This window comes from Octopus bimaculoides, chromosome 2 (genome assembly GCF_046866305.1).
Source record: "Octopus bimaculoides isolate indiv1 chromosome 2, ASM4686630v1, whole genome shotgun sequence".
Classification (NCBI taxonomy): domain Eukaryota; kingdom Metazoa; phylum Mollusca; class Cephalopoda; order Octopoda; family Octopodidae; genus Octopus; species Octopus bimaculoides.
In genome coordinates this window covers 47,084,909-47,107,408 of record NC_142929.1, presented here as the reverse complement: position 1 = coordinate 47,107,408, position 22,500 = coordinate 47,084,909, and the positions used below count along the sequence as shown (strand labels likewise).

Sequence of the window (22,500 nt, the reverse complement as noted above, 5' to 3'; positions counted from 1 at the left end):
GGGTAGACAATTGTCATGTGTTTCAGGTATTCAGAGTCTGTGTTTCATCATAACTCACGCAGCACCCATTTTCTCTGTATGTCCTATTACGTATCAATACCACACATACCCACTCATGCACCAGTACCAGCACTATTGTTATCACTGCCACTACAACCACCACTACAACCACCACTACAAATATGATTACAACTGTCATTATCATCATCATCATCATCATCATCATCATCATCATCATTGGTGGTGGCAGCAGCATCATCGTCATCATCATCTTCATCATCATCATCGTTGTCATCATCACTGTCTTCTTCATTGTTGATGCTGTCATCATCGTTATCTTCATCATCATCATCATCATTGTCATCGCCATCATCATAGTCGTTATCATCATCATCAATGTCCTCACCACCACCAATTTCACCGTTATCATCATCATCATCATAGTTGATATTGTCATCATCGTTGTTATCTTCACCATATCATCACCATCATCATCATCATCATCATCATCATCATCATCATCATCATCATCATCGTTGTCATCACCATCATCGTCAATGTCCTCAGCACCACCAACTTCACCGTTGTCATCATCATCAATGTTGTCATCAGCATTTTGCATTACACTGAATCCCCCTGAGAACTATGTTAAGGGTACACATGTCTGTGGAGTGCTCAGCCACTTGCACATTAATCTCATAAATGGGCTGTTTGATTGATCGCTTATTGCCATAACCAATAGAGTGCTAGATACACTGTGGCTTACTGTCAGTAGCTAAATACCATAGGGCCCAGTGCACTGATACACCTAGGGGCTTAATAATGCTAAGATGGCCCTGACTTATGGATCAGATGAAGTTAATTAAATGGAATATGCAAGTAACTAAATCCAAAATAGAAGCCAGTGCAGCAGTGATAAAAGAGTCAAGGAGAAGAAGCAGTATGTTTGTGAGTTAGTGACCATAGCATGCCGGTCAGTGAATTTATACCAATCAGTCAGAAGGCCTTCATTTGGATGCAAACTGGATGTCTGTGTGTGTAGCAATACTATCATGTATAAGTGAGCTGTATGAATAATGCTGTGAAGATTTCATCTGCTTTTGTCCCTGGTTCCAGTCTCCTTGACAAAATGCTTTTGAGTGCTTGTCTCTGCGCCCCAGCCTGGCTGTAGTTGACAGCTCCATCACCAGTGCAGCAATTTCCCAGGAAAATACTGTCATACTTTTGCAGTTTTGTGTAAGTCACCAACAATATTTCCATCAGCCAATGACATGAAAGTGTTTGACTTTACATTTGTGATTCCTGGACCTGCTTTCTCTCGCTCATTATGTTATAGCTTCTCTAAGGCAGTGAGCTAGCTAGCGGAATCATTACTGTGACGGGCAAAATGCTTAGCAGCATTTCATCCATGTCTGTGTTTTGAGTTCAAATTCTGCCAAAGTCAGCTTTGCCTTTCGTCCTTTCAGGATTAATAAATTTTGTACCAGTGAAACCTTGAGGTTGATGTAACCAACTTGTCCCCTCCCCCAAAATTTCAGGCCTTCTGCCCTTAACAGCAGCAACAATGATGTTGATTGCAATGATGAATGATAACTTGAGGCCAGGGCTGGATTAAGACCCATAGAGGCCCTAAGTTTTGGTGCCCTCAAGTATATGTAAATGGTTTAAAATGTAAACAAAAATAATTCAAAATGTAAACGATAATAAACCATAGAATAAATCTAGTCAAGGCGGCGCTGGCATCAGCCACATTCGGATGGTGCTTTTTATGTGCCACTGGCACGGTTATCACAATTACAATTTCCATTTGATGTTCATTTTGATGTTGATGTGCTTGACTCAATATGTCTCCTCAAGCACAGCAGGTTGCCCTACGATCCAGGGTACTTTTGAATGGGCTGGGGCTGGTTATGCGAAACTGGTGTAGGATACAGCCATGAACTCACTTTATTTGCCGGGGGGTCTTCGCAGTCACAGCATAGCTCAAGAGGTCTGTCTTTTGTCATTGCCTCTGTGAGGCCCAACATTCGAAGGTCATGCTTCACTACCTCATCCCATGTCTTCCTGGGTCTACCTCTACTCCAGATTCCTTCAACTTCTTTCATATAGACAGACAAATGGAGAGATGGACAGACAGACTGACAGACAGACTGACAGACACACAGTTTGGTTGAAGTAACATGACCCAGTTTTAATGGATTATCAGCTTGAAGTCACTGCAAGGGTTACACCTCACAATCTCTGATGATTTTGGTGATATATTTGTTCTTCTTTTCCCTACTTCTTTTTTTTTTTTTTTTTTTTGTACCACTTAATGATTCGATTCCTGCAGTCTTCAAGGCACAAAAAAAAAAGGTTTAAAAAAAGACAAAACAAAAAAAAAAATGAGAAAGAATTCTAATATCAAAATTGTTTTTCATCAATTCTCTTAAAAATTTTACGAACACTTCTTGGTTCTAATATAAAAAAAAAATATTAATGAAAGAACACATCATGAAGCTTAAAGTGTTATGGTTCTATGAAACATTAATCAGCAAGCCTTTACTTTTTAGTTCGTTACAAATTCTGATAAAACCTTTTAATATGACTCATTTGCCACACTTTACATTGCACTTCATAATTCGTTGTATAATGTTTTTTCCTCGGAGCTGAAGTCAATAGGTTTCTTTTTAATCATTCCATACCAGTGACCTTTTTTCCATAATATTGCTTTTAGGTGAACTGTCGAAATGAAATACAACCGCTTTGATATACTACATCTAGCCCTCCTCTTACGCAGAGTTGATAGATCCTCAGGTGTACTTGACTGTAAAAGGACTCGTTGTCATCATCATTGTCATTGTCATCATCATCATCATCACTGCCATCATCATCATCTCCATCATCATCATCACTGTCATCATCATCATCACAGCCATCATCATCACTGTCATCATCATCATCACTGCCATCATCATCACCACCACCATCATTGTTGTTGTCGTCATCATCATCATCATCATCATCATCATCACTATCATGATCACCATCACCATCATCATCATCATCATCATTGTGCTCATCATCATCATCATCATCATCATCATCATCATGGTTTTAAGTTTTCCATGCCAGTATGGCTTCAATGGAGTGTTTGAGGCATATTTCCTACAGCTGGATGATGCCTTTCCTGTCACCAAACCCCAATTTATGTCCAAGCAAGGTAATATTTCCCCCGTGGCCACACGTTTTTCTCCAAATGCTGGAAATGAGTGGCATTCATTTACAGCAATCACATGATGTCATGCTAAAAACACATAAACATTCACACACATTCATGCACACATACATGCATTCATATATATATATATCATCAACATCATCTTTTAATGTCTGTTCTCCATGCTGGCATGGGTTGGTCAGTTTGACAAGTGTTGACCAGTTAGAGAGCTGCCCAAGCTCCATTTGTCTGTTTTGGCACAGTATCTATGACCAGATGCCCTCTCTAACACCAACCACTTTACAGAGTGTACTGGACGCTTTTATATGGCACCAGTCCCCACCAGACCCCAAAACTAGAATCTCTCAGCTGAGAAAAGGATGTAGAAGACATGCATGGATGCATGTGTGTGTGTATGTATATATATGTATATGTATATATGTGTGTGTGTGTGTGTATATATATGTATGTATGCATATGTGCACATGTATATGTACGTGTGTGCGTGTGTACATATGTCATTACACCTTCTTTCCTCCTCTCTGATTCCTACCTATCACACTAATCTATCACATATGCCTATTTATAGAAATTTGACATCCTTGTATTCTTCCCTCCACTTTAAATTTTACTACTAAAACTACTACTCACTTTGGTATCACCCCACCCATACTCTCAGAGTGGCCAGCATTAGGAAGGGCATCTAGCTGTAGAAACCATGTCAAATTAGACGGGAGTCTGGTGCAGCCTTCCTGTTTACCAGCCCTGGTCAAACCATCCAACCCATGCCAGCATGGACAATGGATGTGAAATGATAATGATAATGAACGTTGGTGGCATGGAGAGGGGAGGCTGGTATGCATGGGCGACTGTTGGTTTTCCATAAACAACCTTGTCTGGACTTGTGCTTTGAAGGGTGCAATCCCTTGGTCATTCATGACTGAAGGGGGGGTTACCCTTACCCCACTGAAAGGCCAGAAGCTGTGATTTTCATCCAGGAAAACTCCCTTTATAGATGCATTGTATTAAAAAACACTATACACTTCAAAGCTAAGCAGAACAAAATCACCCCAGAAGTGACCATGAGAGTAACATACATGTATTTCACTGTTGTTGCAGCTTCTCAGTGTCATCCATTTGTTCTGTCTTAGTGCAAAAGACAAACTGAATGCATAAGAAAGTATGTGTAAGAAACAAAATACTCCATCGTGCTGAGATGTTGGTACTTAATATAAAAGGCATGAGGAAACTGGAGAGAAATGTTGTGAGCTGAGTGATGAAGCTGCTGTAAAACTGAACTGTGGATTATATCTTTTATCCTTTACTTGTTTCTGTCATTAGAATGCGGCCATGCTGGGGCACTGCCTTGAAAAAGTTTTAGTTGAATGAATTGACCTCAGCATTTTTTTTTTTTAAGCTTGATACTTATTATATCATCTATTTGCTGAACCATTAAGTTACAGAGATGTAAACACACCAACACTAGTTGTCAAGTGGTAGCGGTGGGACAAACACAGACAGAAACATACGCACACACATATATGACGGGATTCTTTCAGTTTCCATCTATTGAATCCACTCACAAGGCTTTGATCAGCCTAAGGATATAGGAGAAGACACTTACCCAAGGTGCCATACAATGGGACTGAACCTGAAACCATGTGGTTGGGGGAGTAAACTTCTTACCACTCATAGCACAAACCAAAATAAAACCCTGAAGAAGTAAAATGAAACACTTGAAAAAATGAGAAATTTTCGATTTAAACAAGAACTCTTTTACTGGAATCTAATCATTCATTGTTTTCAGATTTAAAACCAAAAACTGAACAAAAAAATGGAAAACTATTTTTGTTTATTCACATTAATTATTGAATGATCAATGCTTCTGATATATTTAGCATGTTTTCTTTTTCATCTTTTTAATCTTACTGCCAACAAGATTTTTCAATAATGCAGTTCTTCAATTTATAGCAGTAGTTTCTAATTTTTTGTTACTCAGCTCCCCCTTTTTCATTGAATGGCCTTTTACAAATGTCTCTCATAATACTTTGCCAAAAAAAAAAAAACATTCATAAAAAATAAGAGCAGATTCTGTATGCACAATTGAGGAAGTTTTATTGTTGATTGGTGGTCTGTTGCTGCAGTATTTGTCCTTAGATAACACCTCTTGCAGATGTGCTGTGTTAAAAATACAGTAAATATTGGAGAGGTAACATCTATCCCCATTTAAACATGGATGTTCTGTTGGAACAAACTATACTGTAGTAGATACCATGAGAGGAACTCTCATATTAGAAACTCTCATAAGGCGGCAAGCTGGCAGAAACATTAGCATGCCGGGCGGAATACTTAGCGGTATTTTGTCTGCTGTTACATTCTGAGTTAAAATTCCACCGAGGTCGACTTTGCCTTTCGTCCTTTCAGGATTGATAAATTAAGTACCAGTTACGCACTGGGGTCGATGTAATCGACTTAATTCCTTTGTCTGTCCTTGTTTGTCCCCTCTGTGTTTAGTCCCTTGTGGGCAATAAAGAAATAAAAAATTCTCATATTAGCTTTTAGTGCAAAATGTACTTTTGCTTATATCCCCAGTGGGGAGATAAATCCCCACCACCTCCAGTGCTGAGACCACCAGATCATTTGATTTCAATCTTCCTTGGTCTTGTCAATGATGGACACTTAAATGCTTGAGATAGCAGTAACTCATCTCCTTACCAGCGATATATAGAATAAGAATGCCAGAACTAGTGATGGTATCACAATTAGCCATTGAGTTTGTTAAAATATATCTATTAGTGACAGAGGCAGTATTTATACCGAGAGATAATATTATCCCCACTTAAACATGGATGTTCTGTTGGAACAAACTATACTGTGGTAGATAACATGAGAGAAACTCTCATATTGGTCTTTGGTGTAAAATGCACTCTTGTTTATATTGCAACACCAGTGATTGTTCTGGCACTGATATTCTATATATCGCTGGCTGAGAGATGAATTGCTGTATATGTGGACATACATGGATATCTCTGATTGAGCAGATTTATAACCATCCCATCTTCTTGTAGACATAACTAGTCATAACCGGTCATAACTAGTCTGTAGTCATCTAATGGTAACATAAACAGAAATAAAGAAAAGTCAAAATCAATAACATCAATATCAGTATCAAAAATTGAAATAACATTGCAGTTACAAAACAAACTATAAAACATCAAATGCTTAGATCACCATCTAAGCATTTGTGAGTAAAATGGAAACTTATTTTATTAGCATTTTCTAAATTGGTTTATAAGATTAGAAGTTGAACATATCCAGTGCTCTTTGTTTTTCTTGTTTGGCATTAGATCAGTTCTGATTGAGCAGATTTATAACCATCCATTCTTCTTGTAGACATAACCATCAAGACTAGTTACAACCACTCATAACCAGTCTGTCTTTTTGGCTAACATACCCAGCAGAAATCAGTCATAAGCATCCTATCTTTTTGTGACATGTAAGCATATGACCAGTCATAACCATCATGTTGTTTTGCCCAACTTAGTGAATCTGAACCTTTATTATTCAGTACATGCTTTATTTTTGAAGATTGTACTGCATGATTTGAAGAAGTACTGACTCTCACCCCATTAATTTGCCCTATGTACTATGTAATCAGTTTAGCAGAGTTTATAAGATTGTCAATTTTTGAGCTGGAAAGAAAGATTATTGTCGATTTGTTGAAATATCTGGGCTTTTTTTAGGGGTGTTTTTTGTTCTTTTTTTTTGTGATTTGTTGTAGAGTAGTGGTTCTTGACCATTTTATTTTTTTACCTATGGTCACTTAGATTACTATTTTACTCTACCGGATCTCCATAGCCATTCCATGTTTAAAAACCAGTTTTATAGAAACTTCTTTCAAAATTCCTATTTTGTTATTTGCTCATGCACTTGTATAGGTTGAACTATGTAAAATGTTAGGGAAAGAAATGTAGCAGTTTTAATACATACATTTAAATCAAATCTTTTTCATGGGTCCTCAAAATACTATTGTGAATCCCCAATTTATTATTTTACTAGCATGAATCCCCAGGGGTCATATGGATCCAAGTTGAAAACCTCTGTTGTAGAGGAAGAAGTTGTACACATTTGCAGGCTCTCTGATGCTGGTGAGATTTATGTAGTTGAAGTCTTTTTCTTAAACAGGAAAACATATGAGCAGACTGTTATTCTACAGGATCGAAATTCTTGTGAGAAAGGAGAGGGTAAAACACAGAGCTGAGGGTTGAAGGATGGATGATGACAATATAGATGATGTTGAGGAAGAGAGAGACAAGTAGGTTGGGAAGGCTTGAGTAGGAGTAATTCAAGATCAACCAGCTCTGAGAAGCAAAGGCCATTGTAGTAGCAATAGAGAAGTCATAGTGAGGACATAATGCATCTGTAGGCCTGAAGTTGAGAATGTCAGTGACTGACCTTATGCCACTCAGTTGGATTGCCTTTTTTTTTTTTTGGTTGCTGTAGACTAGGATGTCTGTAAGTGTAGCAGCAGTACCATTTCTGGCGTGGGAGTAGTAAACCTTTGTTATCCAATAGAGCTTTAAAATAGAGATAAAAGATTTAGGCCTTTACACACATTAAATATGATTGTAAAACGTCAATGTTATAAACAATTTTATTATTCACACAGGGAAAATTCTATAGAACTTGTTATTCAATGGGTCTGCAACTCTCCTTGATTTTCTCTCTGAGAAACCATTTCATTTGCTTTCCATTTCAATGAATTCCATCCACAGAAAATTATGAACCTTTAAACTCACAGATACTTTATCTTCTTCCTTGTAAGCAGTGTGCTTACAACAAAATATCCATTCGGTTAAAATTTCTCATGCATAACTTTGATAATAATGGATTCTTGAAACACACAGATTATCTGATCTCATATTAAAATTACAGACTCTTTTCAAAGTAAGTACTGCATAAACATCACAAAATAACTTCCTGTGTTGTTGTTTAGCCCTAGGTTATCTATCATTGCACATACTTACCATACTTAAAATCAAAGCAAAGGCATTCCAGCTATGACCATCTTGTAATTTTAAGAATACTAGGAGTACATTATCTAATGTGTTTTTCTATTTTCTTTTTTGAATGATGGCACACTTTGATGTAAATTTGGTTACTATTTCCAGCAGACCACATAGAGCTTTCTTAACCAATTGATGTGTTTTGCAGAGTTTTGATGTTATTGTCAACAGGACACTGTGTGCTGCACAAATTTATATAATTTTATTAACTATATTTTTTTTTCTGATGCATTGTTAGTTTCTATTTCCTCTTTAATATATAGATATATCTTCTCAGTCAATGTTCTCTGCTTTGGTATTGAGATCTCATGAATAAGATAGCTCAATACAATCTGTCAATCATATGATTGGATCATTGAGAATTTCTTCAATCTTTTTGCACTAACACCTCTAGCTTTTAGCTTAGTGTTTTGACCTCCTCATGCATACTCTACACTAGTTACTGGTTTTATTTAAGTTGCCTGTGTTAAACCTTAAAGATTAAAATCGTCGTCGTGCATTTTTAAATATGTTCTTAAGACTAACCCTTTAGCATTCAGATTACTTTGTCAAATGTAATGATTATTTATTCACATTATTTTGAATTATTTATGCGCATTTTCTCATATTTTTGAGATTTCAGTGATTGTTTATTTTTAGAATGACATTGTAGGGTAGGTATGAGATGCTGGATCTAGTTGGTTTGAATATAAAGCAGGTAAGATATTTGGGTTGGATATGGTTGGTTTAAATACTAATGGTTTAAAGTTACTTTCAGTTTTTCCATTGCCACACACACACATCTGAAACTAAGGAATATACGATGGGGTGCTGAAAAGTTTCTCGCTTTGAGTATAAGAAAATACAGGAGGATCAGTTCATTATGATATTATTCAACATATTCCCCTCTCATATCCACACACTTATTGCAGCGGTCCTTCACTTTTTCTAAGCCCTGTAAAAAAACTTGAAAGGTTTGACCTCCAACCAGGCCTTTTATGATACCCTTAAAGCCAGGGATTTTTCAGCACCTCCTTGTACACAAACTTTTCTCCTTAGTATCATACTTCTGCAATAGTTAATTCTGTGCGCTGCCCTTCATCAGCAAAAGTTTAATAAAGAAAATTCAGGTATAAAAGAAAAATTATAAAGTATGTTTTTCTTCTAGAATGTACAATCTATTTAATTCTAATTCACAATTTATTATTTCAGGGTGGGAACAAGAGAGTACCAGCAACGTATAACCAACTACCTCGTGGTTATTCCACAGAAAACGCTGACCTGCCATCAACCTTTGTTGTTAAGGAATCTGGAAAACAATTTCAGTATGCAAATCGTCAGCTTGAATCCTATTTCCATCCCACTTTCTCCAAACCTTCAACTAATAAAGGTTTGAATCTCTTTGGTCATTTATCAACTACTTTTAAATGTAAGACAATGATGGGGGCCTCTTCACACTTGTTAGATCTTCAGGAAATATCAACCAAATATCCCTCAAATAACATATTACTAGCTAAGAAAATTGAAGGACACAGATATTGTAATCCTAGATACAGTGTAACATTAGGACAATATTATCTATTGTATCCTTAAAAAATATAATAAGATAAAGATTGAATAGTCACAATGGAAATTACTTTGATCATAGGCTTATAAAAGGAAGACTGACCTTGGACTAAACAATAACAACTTCCTTGAATGAACTGTTAAATCAATAGTGTATATTTGTTAATCATTGTTAATCAATGAGGTTTCATATCTTTGAATGACTTTGTAGTTACTCTTCTACTTATATACAAGATGTTATGTGAAATTATGTATTTCATATATATGTTACATATGGGTATGGCTGTGTGGAAAGAAGTTTGCTTCTCAACCACATGGTTCTGGGCTCAGTCCCACTATGTGGCACCTTGGGCAAGTGTCTTCTGCTATAACCTTGGGCTAACCAATGCTTTGCGAGTGGATTTGACAGATGGAAACTGAAAGAAACCTGTCATGTGTGTGTGTCTTTGTGTTTTTGTCTTCACCACTGCTTGTCAACCAGTGTCGGTGTGTTTATATCCTCATAACTTAGTGATCCAGAAAAGAAGCCAATAGAATAAGTATTGGGGTCAGTTCGTTTGACTAAAATTCATCAAGGTAGTGCCCCAGCATAGCAGTATCTCTTGGGAATGTACAAAGTGATTCCGGTACGTCTACCACACATGAAAAACATCACAGAAATTCTCTTCTTGAAGGTCATCCAATACTGTATGCAATTCCATTTGAATGTCATCTACCATTTACAGTAGCAGCATCCCTTCTGCTTCAGTTTCATCATAGGCAAAAAAGATGAAGCTCAAGATACACATCAAGGTAGTACTGCTCATCATCGAGTTTCAAGAGCCGGAAGATCAACTTCATAAGAATATGAATTCAGGTTTTCCATGAGAATCTCTTGTCAGACTCCATAAACTGTATGTGCTGTGGATGTATTGATTAACAGAAATATTTGGGCAACTGATAACCATTGGTAACCAGCTAATCAAATCAGTCTACAAATATGTTTCAGGTTCTTGAGATCTCCTTGCATGAGGTTGTTTAACAGTGTGTAAGGACAACTCTGTGATTTTTATGATGGCTGATAAAGTAAAGCAAAGCACCCCATATAACCCCTCATAACTTTTTTATTTTCTGGAATTTTCAGAATATGTTTGTGAATTTGTGTTCTACACACGTAAATTCATATGATTATGCAAACAGAAAAAAAATTTCTGCGATCTAAGAGTGATTTGGCTATTATTTTAAGCACATCTCATACCACCTGATACCTTCCTCTTTCTTTGTCACTCTGAGATGTATTGATGTTTATCAATATTTTTCTCCCCATAAACACATTTTAATGGAATAATGATGCACCCAAGGGTTGTCTAGTGCTGGGATTTTAGCAGAAATTTCAAACCATCTGCATCTTAAACTTTGATTAAAAAAAAAAAAATTTAAGTCTGTAAACTTTTAGGATTTATGGGGGATTTATTCATAATCATATGAATTCCAAAAGATAAACAAGTTATCAGGGGTTTTATGAGGTGCTTAAATCTGAATGCTGCCCACAAAGTTACAACCAATACTCTTGGAATGGTTTATCAGATTTTTGATAAGAATTCTTTTAACTTTGAATCTATTAACTTTAACTGCTTTTGTTGTTGTAGTTGTTTAACTCCAGGACATTACTGATTGAGTAAACCTATGATCTTAAGTGTTCCAACCATTCCCATGCTATTTTAATCTGGAATTGTATACTTTTGACTACATTATAAAATGTTATTTATGAAAGAGGGAACCCGTGGAAGAGGTAGGCCCAGGAAGACCTGGGCTGAGGTGGTGAGGCAAGACCTTCGTACATTGGGCCTCACCGAGGCGATGACTACGGACTGAGACCTTTGGAAATGGGCTGTGCGTGAGAAGACCCGGCAAGCCAAGTAAGATCGTTGCCAGTGCCCCTGGACTGGTTCTTGTGCGGGTGGCACATGAGATGCACCATTTTGAGCGTGGCCGTTGCCAGTACCGCCTGACTGGCTCCTGTAGGATTTTCGAGCGAGATCGTTGCCAGTGCCCCTGGACTGGCTTGTGCGGGTGGCACATAAAAGACACCATTTCGAGCGTGGCCGTTTTCGTGCGGGTGACACGTAAAAGCACCCACTACACTCTCTGAGTGGTTGGCGTTAGGAAGGGCATCCAGCTGTAGAAACTCTGCCAAATCAGACTGGAGCCTGGTGTTGCCATCCGGTTTCACCAGTCCTCAGTCAAATCGTCCAACCCATGCTAGCATGGAAAGCGGACGTTAAACGATGATGATGATGATGATGATGAAGATAGTATAGTTTGAGGGAAATTAGGGTGTTATTTCTATGAAGTTAAATGATCATGTAGAGGCTCCCTTATCTCAACTTGTTTTTGTTTTATTTGTTTGGTGGTGGTGTTGGTAGTGGTGACAGTGTTGCTGCTGCTGCTGACACTGGTGCTGGTGGTGGTTCTAACAAATTGAACTCACAACAGTCCCAACAAATTCAGAGATATCAACAACAAAAAAAAGAAACCCAAAGTTAATTAGCCTGAATAGAAGGAACAATACCTACAACCCTTCTGTAGGCCCTAATAATACGGCTGAGGTCAATACAATTACTTTTCAGTTTGAAATTCTACTGGCTGATACCTGTAGGGAGATTGTCTGGGATGGTTGTGGTCAGGTAAAGAAAGGACTCTGAGAAGTGTTTAGTATAAACTGCATGGGTTAAGATACAGGTAGCTGGATGAAAGAATGAGAAGTGAGTGAACCTTGGTGGCATATTGGTCAACTGTTTAGAGAAGCAAAAGCCTTTGTCTGTCTTGGTGATGCATTGTTAAAGTGTTTGAAGGAACAAAAGTTGGTGCATATGGCAGTTATACCTGATGAACTTATTTTACAAGTTGCTTTTTGTCCAATCCATGCCAGCATGGAAGACGGATGTTAAATGACGATGACAACGCTGCTGCTGTTGTTGTTGTTGTTGTTTAACCCCAGTCATCCCTGACAGGAAAGACATGATGAGAGGCATTCTAACTATAACATTCCACCGTCTAGCTGTTTGCAGATGAAATTCATTAAAGACCCATACATAAAAATGGTTTAAGCCTTAAGATCAAAACAGCACTTAATTATAAGTAACACTGCACACTTATGAGTTACAATTCTTTATACCTGGTACATGTATAATATAAACAAATTTTGCAATTCTTTGAAAGTCTTAGCTGTGGAGATTGTAGTTAGTGTGAAAATATCCTATTATCTTTTTGCAATAAACAGGAAACACCATATCTTCCAGCATGCAAGATGACTAAGTATAAAGTGTAAACATTAAAAAACCTTCACTATCTTTCCAAATCCTGTTGCATTTTACATAGAAATTTTGGTCCTCCAAAAATATCTTGGTATATTAGTCAACCTATCTTTATTGGCTGTACACATTTCACTTTGAGAAATTCAACTTGTATGGTGGAAAATACAGTAACTGGAATTTTTCTGGTTACTTAAAAGAACAATAGAATGTTTCCACATCAGTTGTAATGTTCACAACTAAGGTTTTCAAATGAATAACTTCAGAGTTATCTACATTCTACATGTCTTAGGTGTTAAAATTTACATTGCATCCTGTGTAAATATATTCTAGTGATTGATTACTTTTCTCAATATATACGAGCCTCTTCTCACAGTTTGTTATGCACTTGTAACTCACTCTTGGTACTAAAAAAGTTTTGTCACATTTGCTCTAACATAACAGAAATTTCTGGCTAAAGAAAGACCTGTTTATTGTATACTTATGTGGTGTATGATATTTAATATAACATAATTTTAAGGATAGGCTCTATCATGCAGGTTTACTTTAGATGTAACACTGGATGAGGTTTAACACTGCTCCCCATTCAGTTCAAATGACTGGGGGAATTAATGCATGCTTATATGCATACATGTGAAGATGCATGGCTTAGTGGTCAGTGTGTTGATTGCAAGATTGTGATTTTGATTTCCAGATCAGCAGTGCCTTGTGTTTTTGAGCACTCTGCTGGTTATGACAATGAAGGTCCCAGTCGATCCAATTAATGGAACAGCCTGCTCTTGAAATTAACATGCAAGTGGCTGACCACTCCACAGACATGTGTATGTATACCCGTAACGTAATCCTCAGAGAGATTCAGCGTGACACAGAGTGTGACAAGTCTGGCCCTTTGAAATACAGGTACAACTCATTTTTGCTAGCTGAGTAGACTGGAGCAATGTGAAATAATGTGTCTTGCTCAAGGACATAACACACTTTTATTCTTTTGTTCTTTTACTTGTTTCAGTCATTTGACTGCGGCCATGCTGGAGCACCACCTTAGTTGGACAAATCAGCTTCAGGACTTATTCTTTGTAAGCCTAGTACTTATTCTATCGGTCTCTTTTACCTAACTGTTAAGTTATGGGGGATGTAAACACACCAGCATCGGTTGTCAAGTGATGGTAGGGGGACAAACACAGGCACACAAATACATACATACATACATACATACTCTTTTACTCTTTTACTTGTTTCATTCATTTGACTGCGGCCATGCTGGAGCATCGCCTTGAGTCAAGCAAATCGACCCCAGGACTTATTCTTTGTAAGCCTAGTACTTATTCTATCGGTTCTTTTGCCGAACCATTAAGTTACGGGGACGTAAACACACCAGCATCGGTTGTGAAGCGATGTTGGTGGGGACAAACACAGACACACAAACATATACACACACATACATATAAATATACATATATACGATGGGCTTCTTTCTGTTTCCATCTACCAAATCCACTCACAAGGCTTTGGTCAGCCCGAGGCTATAGTAGAAGACACTTGCCCAACGTGCCACGCAGTGGGACTGAACCTAGAACCATGTGGTTGGTAAGCAAGCTACTTACCACACAGCCACTCCTGCACCTATATATATATGTGTACGACAAACTTCTTCCAGTTTTACATCTACCAAATCCACTCACAAGGCTTTGGTCAGCAAGCTTCTTACCACACAGCTGTGGAATCAAATTCATGACCTTGTAATCATGATCCAAATGTCCTAACTACTAAGCCATGCAACTTCCTGAGTAAAACACTTTATTTTACATTGCACCAAGTCATTCAGCTGTAAATGGATAACCCTGCAATGAACTGGCTTTCTGTTCAGGGAGCGTGTTGTCCTGCCTACCTAACCTGCAGGGTGGTATCATTCGAAAGGTACAACAATGTGAGGAAGTGCATTGTGATCAGAGGTATATAACAGCATCCAGTTGTTTAGTCGATACAGTGATGCAGTGATATGCATATACATACAGCGTATTTGAAACTGTACATTAGACTTCGATGTTTTCCTAATATTAAAACCGAAGAAAAATAAAAACATGAAAATGAACCACTCCAACCACCCCTTATTCTTCATCATCATCATCATAATCATCGTCGTCGTCATCATTATCGACATCATCGTCATCAATGTCATCGTCCTCATCATTATCGTCATCAAGGAAACTGACTGAATGTATGTATGAATGAATGATTGGGTGAATCTTAAAGGCATTAACATGAAGTGGGCAAACACGAATTGTTTCTATCCTATATATTATTCCCTAACCTTTTTCCAGGCTTTGAAGAATGTGTACAAGGTCATGCCACAGTGCCAAATACCATATCAGGTAACAGCTCATAATTTCCTTTGTTTTGGAGCACTTGATCCAAGAACACTACTCCATTAATCTTTACCATTCTGCAGTTGTTTTTGTTTTTTGCTGTTGACATTGAAGTCATTTTCATTGTTGTATGGTATTCAGGTATTTCATGACTTTGGCTCTTTCTCGTGCTAAAACATATGTTTATTGTATTTTTTCTATTCTTTTTGATAACAGATTCTTTGTTTTTTATTATTGTTTTTTTTTTTCATTTTTTTTTTCCTGTTATAATTTCTGAGTAGTCTTTAAACTCCATAAAATGATATATTATTTCTCAGCTATCAACGTATACTATTGATCATATAATATGCATTATATTATATTATATTATATTACATTATATTATATTATATAATGTTAATAACGTAATGTCATTCATCCACAGATTATCTTTGCTTGGATGATATTAAATGATGAATATACATATGCACATACACTCATACATACACACGCGCATGTACACATTTGCTGTGTTGTTTCTCATCATTTCAACCCAGTTGTCTCTCACATTAAAATAATTACAATTATTATTATTGAATGCTGTTTTATTTGTTGTGTTATATAATTCAGTGATAACACAGAATAAATCATTAACTGAAATGTACTTAATGATATAAATACTGGCTATCATTAACTGATATTGCTGCCTAATATCAGTTTGTTTTAAGAGAGTAATGCTTTGTTTTCCATTGGAAGTGAATATGTATTTCAAATACAGAGTAATTAGGTTCGATTCGTATCTGACATTGGAAGTACCCTCTTGCTGATTCAGTGTAACGAAATATAACTGAAGATTTGAGGGAACATACATACATATATATAGTCTGGGTCGTGGAGGCGCAATGGCCCAGTGGTTAGGGCAGCGGACTCGTGGTCATAGGATCACGGTTTCGATTCCCAGACCGGGTGTTGTGAGTGTTTATTGAGCGAAAACACCTAAAGCTCCACAAGGCTCCGGCAGGGGATGGTGGCAAACCCTGCTGTACTCTTTCACCACAACTTTCTCTCACTCTTACTTCCTGTTTCTGTTGTGCCTGTAATTCAAAGGGTCAGCCTTGTCACACTGTGTCACGCTCAATATCCCCGAGAACTACGTTAACGGTACACGTGTCTGTGGAGTGCTCAGCCACTTGCACGTTAATTTCACGAGCAGGCTGTTCCATTGATCAGAGCAACTGGAACCCTCGACGTCGTAAGCGACGGAGTGCCAACAACAACAATAGTCTGGGCCAAAAGTCACGCATCAAAACATTTGACATTACAGCATTGTTGTTGTTGTCTTAAAGGTGGCAGCAAATTGGCAGAATTGTCAGTAGGCCGGGTGAAATTCTTAGCAGTATTCCGTCTGTCGCAGTGTTCTGAGTTCAAATTCTAAAGAGGTCAGTTTTGCCTTTCATCCTTTCGGGGTCGATAAATTAAGTACCAGTGAAACACTGGGATCGATATAATCGACTTATCCCCTCCCCCAAAAATGACTGCCCTTGTGGAAAAATTTGAAACCTTAGCGAAGGTGGAGGTATTGTTTTCAGTCATGTTTGTTTGTTTGTTTGTTTGTCTGTGAACAAGATATCTCAAGAACCACTAGATGGATTCAAATGAAACTGTCAGGGATGTCTGGCCTCATGTCTAGCACAAACTGATTAGATTTTGGGATTGATCTGGTACCAAACAAGGATTCTAGATAATTTTTCGGGTATTTTTACTTTATGTTTAAGAGTGGTCAGGTTAATTTTTAGTATTCTCGTTTGTGAGTGCAGTCAAGTTTATTTCAGATATTCTCTTTTTAAAAATCATCTCTGGCTAATCGTTGAGAGGATGTTGGTGTTGCTTTGGAGGAGTTTTGTGCTCTCTGATTGTTCTTGTTATTATTAATATTATTGTTATTATTATTACCTCCACCTTAGCATAGATGGAGATATTGTTTTCAGTTGTGTTTGTTTGTTTGTTTGTTTGGCCTCATGACTGGCATGAACTGATTAAATTTTGGGATTGATTCAGTACCTGACAAGGATTCTGGATTATTTGTTATATTGACTTTCAAGTCTTTCTCAATTATCTTCCTTTAGGTTGTTTCTGAAGTCTTATTTTCATTACTCTATTATTAATTTTATTCGCATCTCTATCTTAGTTGAAACTGATGGATAAAGAAATCAAGCTACATAAACAAATGGCAACAAAACCGTTCAGAAATTAATTAAGACTAACATATTTTTATAATATACATATTATGTATTATATGTACATATTAACACTTTTCAGTATACTTACATATATACATATATCTATCCATCGATCTAAAACAACAGGAATACAAAAGGAAGGCTGGAATTTAAAAGAAGAGGAAACCAAAAGGTCTCATACTATTCATTTAAAAATTCCTGAGTAGAACTTATTGTTACCTCTGCCTTTGAAACTATTTTGAATGGTGAGTTTGTTAACTTTAGCTTGTATTAGATAAGGATACATTATTAATTACTGTTACTAAATTTTCTACAGCCACCTTCACATTCTATGACTAACATTGGGATCGATCAGGTACTGGACAAAGATTCTGGATTATTTTCTGGGTTTTTTTACTTAATTTTTGAGAGCGGTCAGGTTCATTTTTAGTATTCTCATTTGTGAGTGCAGTTGAGTTTATTTCAAATATTCTCATTTTCAAAATCATATCTGGCTAATCGTTGAGAAGATGTTGGTGTTGCCTTGGTGGAGGTTTACCCTCTCTGAGTGCCCGAGTTGTTATTATTATTAAGGCAGCAAGCTGGCAAAATTGTTAGCACACCGGGTAAAATGTTTAGCGATATTTCATGTCTTTATGTTCTGCGTTCAAATTCTGCTGAGGTTGACTTTGCCTTTCATCCTTTTGGGGGTCGATAAATTAAGTACCAGTGAAACACTGAGGTCGATGTGATTCGTCTCTTCCCTCTAATTTTCTGGCCTTGCGCCTTTAGTAGAAAGTATTATGATCATTATTAATATTGTTATTATTATTATTATTATTATTATTATTATCTCTTTATCACAGATTTTCTTGGAGCTCCTGGAGTCTTGCATGCATAGAGGGCTACTACTTGTAGCCTACGGTACCATGCTATTTGTTCTTTTTAGCTATCTAATACTTTCCTGATTTTTCTGGCTGTGCCAAGGAGACAGACCTTTTCTAACAGTTCTACTGGGCACTGTATTTCTATTCCCTTTATATTCCTCTTGATGCCTTCTGATACTGTTCCCAAGGGCCCAACAATAATTGGCACTATCTTCACCTTCTTCATTTTCCATATCCAGACTATTTTGTACTTAAGGAGGTTGTATATATCTATCTTTTTGTCTTCCTTCTTCACTATTTGTGGGTCAAAGGGGCATGCAACATCAATTATATAGCATATGTGGTGCACCTTGTCCACCACCACATTTTTATTGTTATTATTATTATTATTATTATTATTATTATTATTATTATTATTATTATTATTTGCTTTGAATCTGCATGTTTGTCACAATCATTTGCTGAGACATACCCAAAGGAAAAGAGATGTTACAGTATGACTGAAAGCTTGGGGAGGGGAAGTGGCAGGGGCAGTAGTGAAATATTTTCATGTAATGCAACACAGATATTTAAATTGGTAGAGTTTTTATAAATATGTGGGCAGTAATTAATTGTTAGCTCAATCTTTTGGATTTCTCTGAGACAGTTCTCCTGGGATATTATCTAGATGTTTCTGACTTCCCTTTCTTATCATACCTAGGGCACCCACAATAACAGGAACAGTTCTCGTTTTAAGATGCCACATTTTTTGTATTTCATTTTCCAGGTCCTTATATTTACTCAATTTGTCAAATTTCTTTATAAATATATTTTTATCAGTGGGAACACTTACATCTGTTAGTCAACAAGTATTTTATTCCATATCTTTAATGACTATGTCTAGTTGATTAGCCTGGATCATGCAGTCAGTATTGACTGGAAAATCACAGAGAATAGTGTCATTTTTACCTTCATCGACTGGTTCAGTATTATGTTCATACCAGTAAGCAGGAGTTCTGATTTTGTAGCATTTACAAATTTTCCAATGTAAATACTGTCCTACCTTATCATAGTGATTTTTGTACTTGTTTGGTGTCAGCAAAGAACATCCCAAGACATGATGGCCTATTGTTTCATCAAATGTGTTGCAGAATCTGCATTTAAGGTCAGAACTGTTTTGAAGAACCATAGCCTGGTAGTTTTTGGCAAGCAAGCTTTCATCTTGTGCTGCTAATATGAAACTGAAGGTTTCTGATTTCAGTCCTGAGCTTCTCAGCCACTGATGGGTTGTTGCTTCATCTACATCAGCATTTCGACTTCGAAGTATAAACTGTCCATGCAGAGGCTTCAGGCTTTATTATTATTACTACTACTACTACTACTACTATTATTATTATTATTACTATTATTATTATTATTGTAAAAGACTCTCAAATAGTTCTTAATTACCAGTTATTCTTTACTTGAAAGCAGGCAACAACAAATCACCAAAGGTTTCAAGTAGTGCCTTCTCCTGTGATTATTATTATTATTATTATTATTATTATTATTATTATTATTATTATTATTATTATTATTAATTTATTTATTTATCTTGTTCATCATGTACAAATATGTGTGTATTCTTCATCATTTTATTCATTTTATTCAATTTTAGAAATATTGAAGCATGTCTTTGACAATTCCGGAGTGTATTGAACCTAATTTGTGCATGACTTTTAGCCTACATTGTATGTATATAGATATACATACATACACACACACACACACACACACACACATATATATATATACACACACACACACATATATATATGTATATATATATATATATATATATATATATATATATACACACACACATATACACACATACAGAGAGATAGATATACATATATACATATACATACATGCATGCATGCATACATACATACATACATACATACATACATACATACATACATACATACATACATACATACGTACATACATATAATACATATATATATAATTAGTTATTTACACAAACCTTATTTATATATTTAGGTTTAGGAACCATCACTCAGCTTTTTGAAAGCTACTGTTTCATTCTGCATCCCTTTAGTCTTTGAAATATTAATTGCATATTGATGTCTCTGTTTGATCTCAGAGAAAGCCAGTAGCAATTTTAGCATCAGGTGTTGCTTCTAAATTGGCCGCACTTGTGTTAAAGGCTAGTAAACTGAAATATTTTTGGTTAACTTAGAAGATAAGTTTTATGATGCTTGATTTTAATATTGTTGCATAGGAATTGTTGTTTCCACTAAAGGCTTTCTAATCATAAAAACCGCATTTTGTTTTGCTTTCATTTGCACCACTGAAGTATGTGTGTTTAATAGTAAATTCATTGATGAAATAACTTGCAAATAATGAATTTATTACAAACGCCTTTGAGCAATTAGTACGCTATCAGTTGTAGCCAAACCGAATTATGATCAAATGCATGTAATATAAATGATAACAGCGATGATAATAATTCAAAGTGAAGAACTTGTATGATGGAATTCTACAAACTCTTCTCTGGTTACCGAATCCCTCTTACTGTCAACTAGATAAACAGCAATATATGGTTACAAATAATGTAAGATCAATGACCAACAATGCAATACTAAATAACACTGCAGTCAATTCTGAATGGCGAATAACATATCACAAGTTCAATACAAGTTGTATAAAGATAATGATGTGGAGGTGAAAGAAAAGATGGATAAATAGGAATTGTGGCAGCAATTATCTTGGGAATAAGAAATCAGTTAAGAGACAGAGGATGTAAATTACTGAATAGTAAATTTGTCTTTCATGCTTTTAAATATCTCTGATACCTGCGATGTGAAGAATTTTATTCTATGGAAAACCGTGTTGCTAAAATCACCTACAGACGTGCATGCATACATGTGAGGGTTGGGTGAAAAGTTCATAAGCTGACAAAGATACTCTCATGGAATATAACCAAATGAGATTTGTTTTTCAACATTGTCCTCCTTGTGGTCCACACAGTTCTTCCATGTGTTGTAGTGCTTGGATCCCATTGGTGAAGAAACTTTCATCCTGTTGGTTAAAAAAGTCACCAACAACAGATATGACATCATCATTACTGCAATATTGGCTCCCAGCCAAGTGTTTTTTTTTATGTTAGGGAGCAGATGATAGTTAGATGGAACCAAATCAGGAGAATAGGAAGGCTGTTTAACCAGTTCAAAGACAGACTCATATGCAGTAGCCATTGAAACCAAGAACTTGTGTGCTGGTGTATTGGCCTGATGAAACAAGACCCCTTTTGTCAGTTTCCCTGGGCATTTAGTCTTGATAACATTTCATAACCGCTTCAGCAAGTTGGCATAGTTTTCTCCATTGATGGTGTGGTCCTTTTGAAGATAGTCAATAAACACAATGCCTTTTGCATCCCAAAAATCTGAGCCATCACCTTCCCTGCAGATGAAACAACCTTGGCCTTCTTTGGAGCTGGTGAAGAGGGTGTTTCAACTGCATGGATCATTTCTTTGTCTCTGGCTCAAAGTGATGAACCAAACATTCATCCTGGGTTAGGGAGCATTCAAGGAAACCAGCTAGATGTGACTCAAACGATGTCAGATTTTCCCATGATGTGATCAGTTTGGTGCACATTTGATCAAGTGTCAGAAGATGTGACACCCAGTAAGCAGAAACCGTTGTCATTCCAAATTCATTGTACAGAATATTCTCAACCCCCTCACAGCATATGTTAGTAGCATTGACCATTTGATTTATTGTCAATCAGCTGTCATCCATCAGCATGTGAACACAATGTTTTCTTCAGTGGTGGCAGTTGCAGGATGTCCAGGCCTTAGTTCATCTTCAAGCCTCTCCATTTCTCTCCTAAGTTCAGTTGCCCACTTTTGCACTTTTGATAAAGCAGGAGCATCATCCCCTAATGTAGCAACCATGTCAGCAT

General features: G+C 36.6%; 1 protein-coding gene across 7 annotated transcripts in view; it reads left to right on the top strand.

Moving 5' to 3' along the window:
- Positions 1 to 22,500, top strand: part of LOC106875928 (tubulin polyglutamylase ttll6) — a 420,072-nt gene that overhangs the window by 382,549 nt on the left and 15,023 nt on the right. For 4 of the 7 annotated variants that reach the window (XM_014924246.3, XM_014924242.3, XM_089344857.1 and 1 more), the window contains 2 exons: positions 9,457 to 9,634; positions 15,422 to 15,472. In XM_014924246.3, the coding sequence (XP_014779732.1) occupies positions 9,457 to 9,634; positions 15,422 to 15,472 (229 nt within the window). Of the gene's footprint in view, positions 1 to 9,456; positions 9,635 to 15,421; positions 15,473 to 17,811; positions 17,931 to 22,500 lie in introns of all 7 variants that reach the window. The other 3 variants (XM_014924244.3, XM_089344881.1, XM_014924245.3) reach the window with 2 other exon arrangements.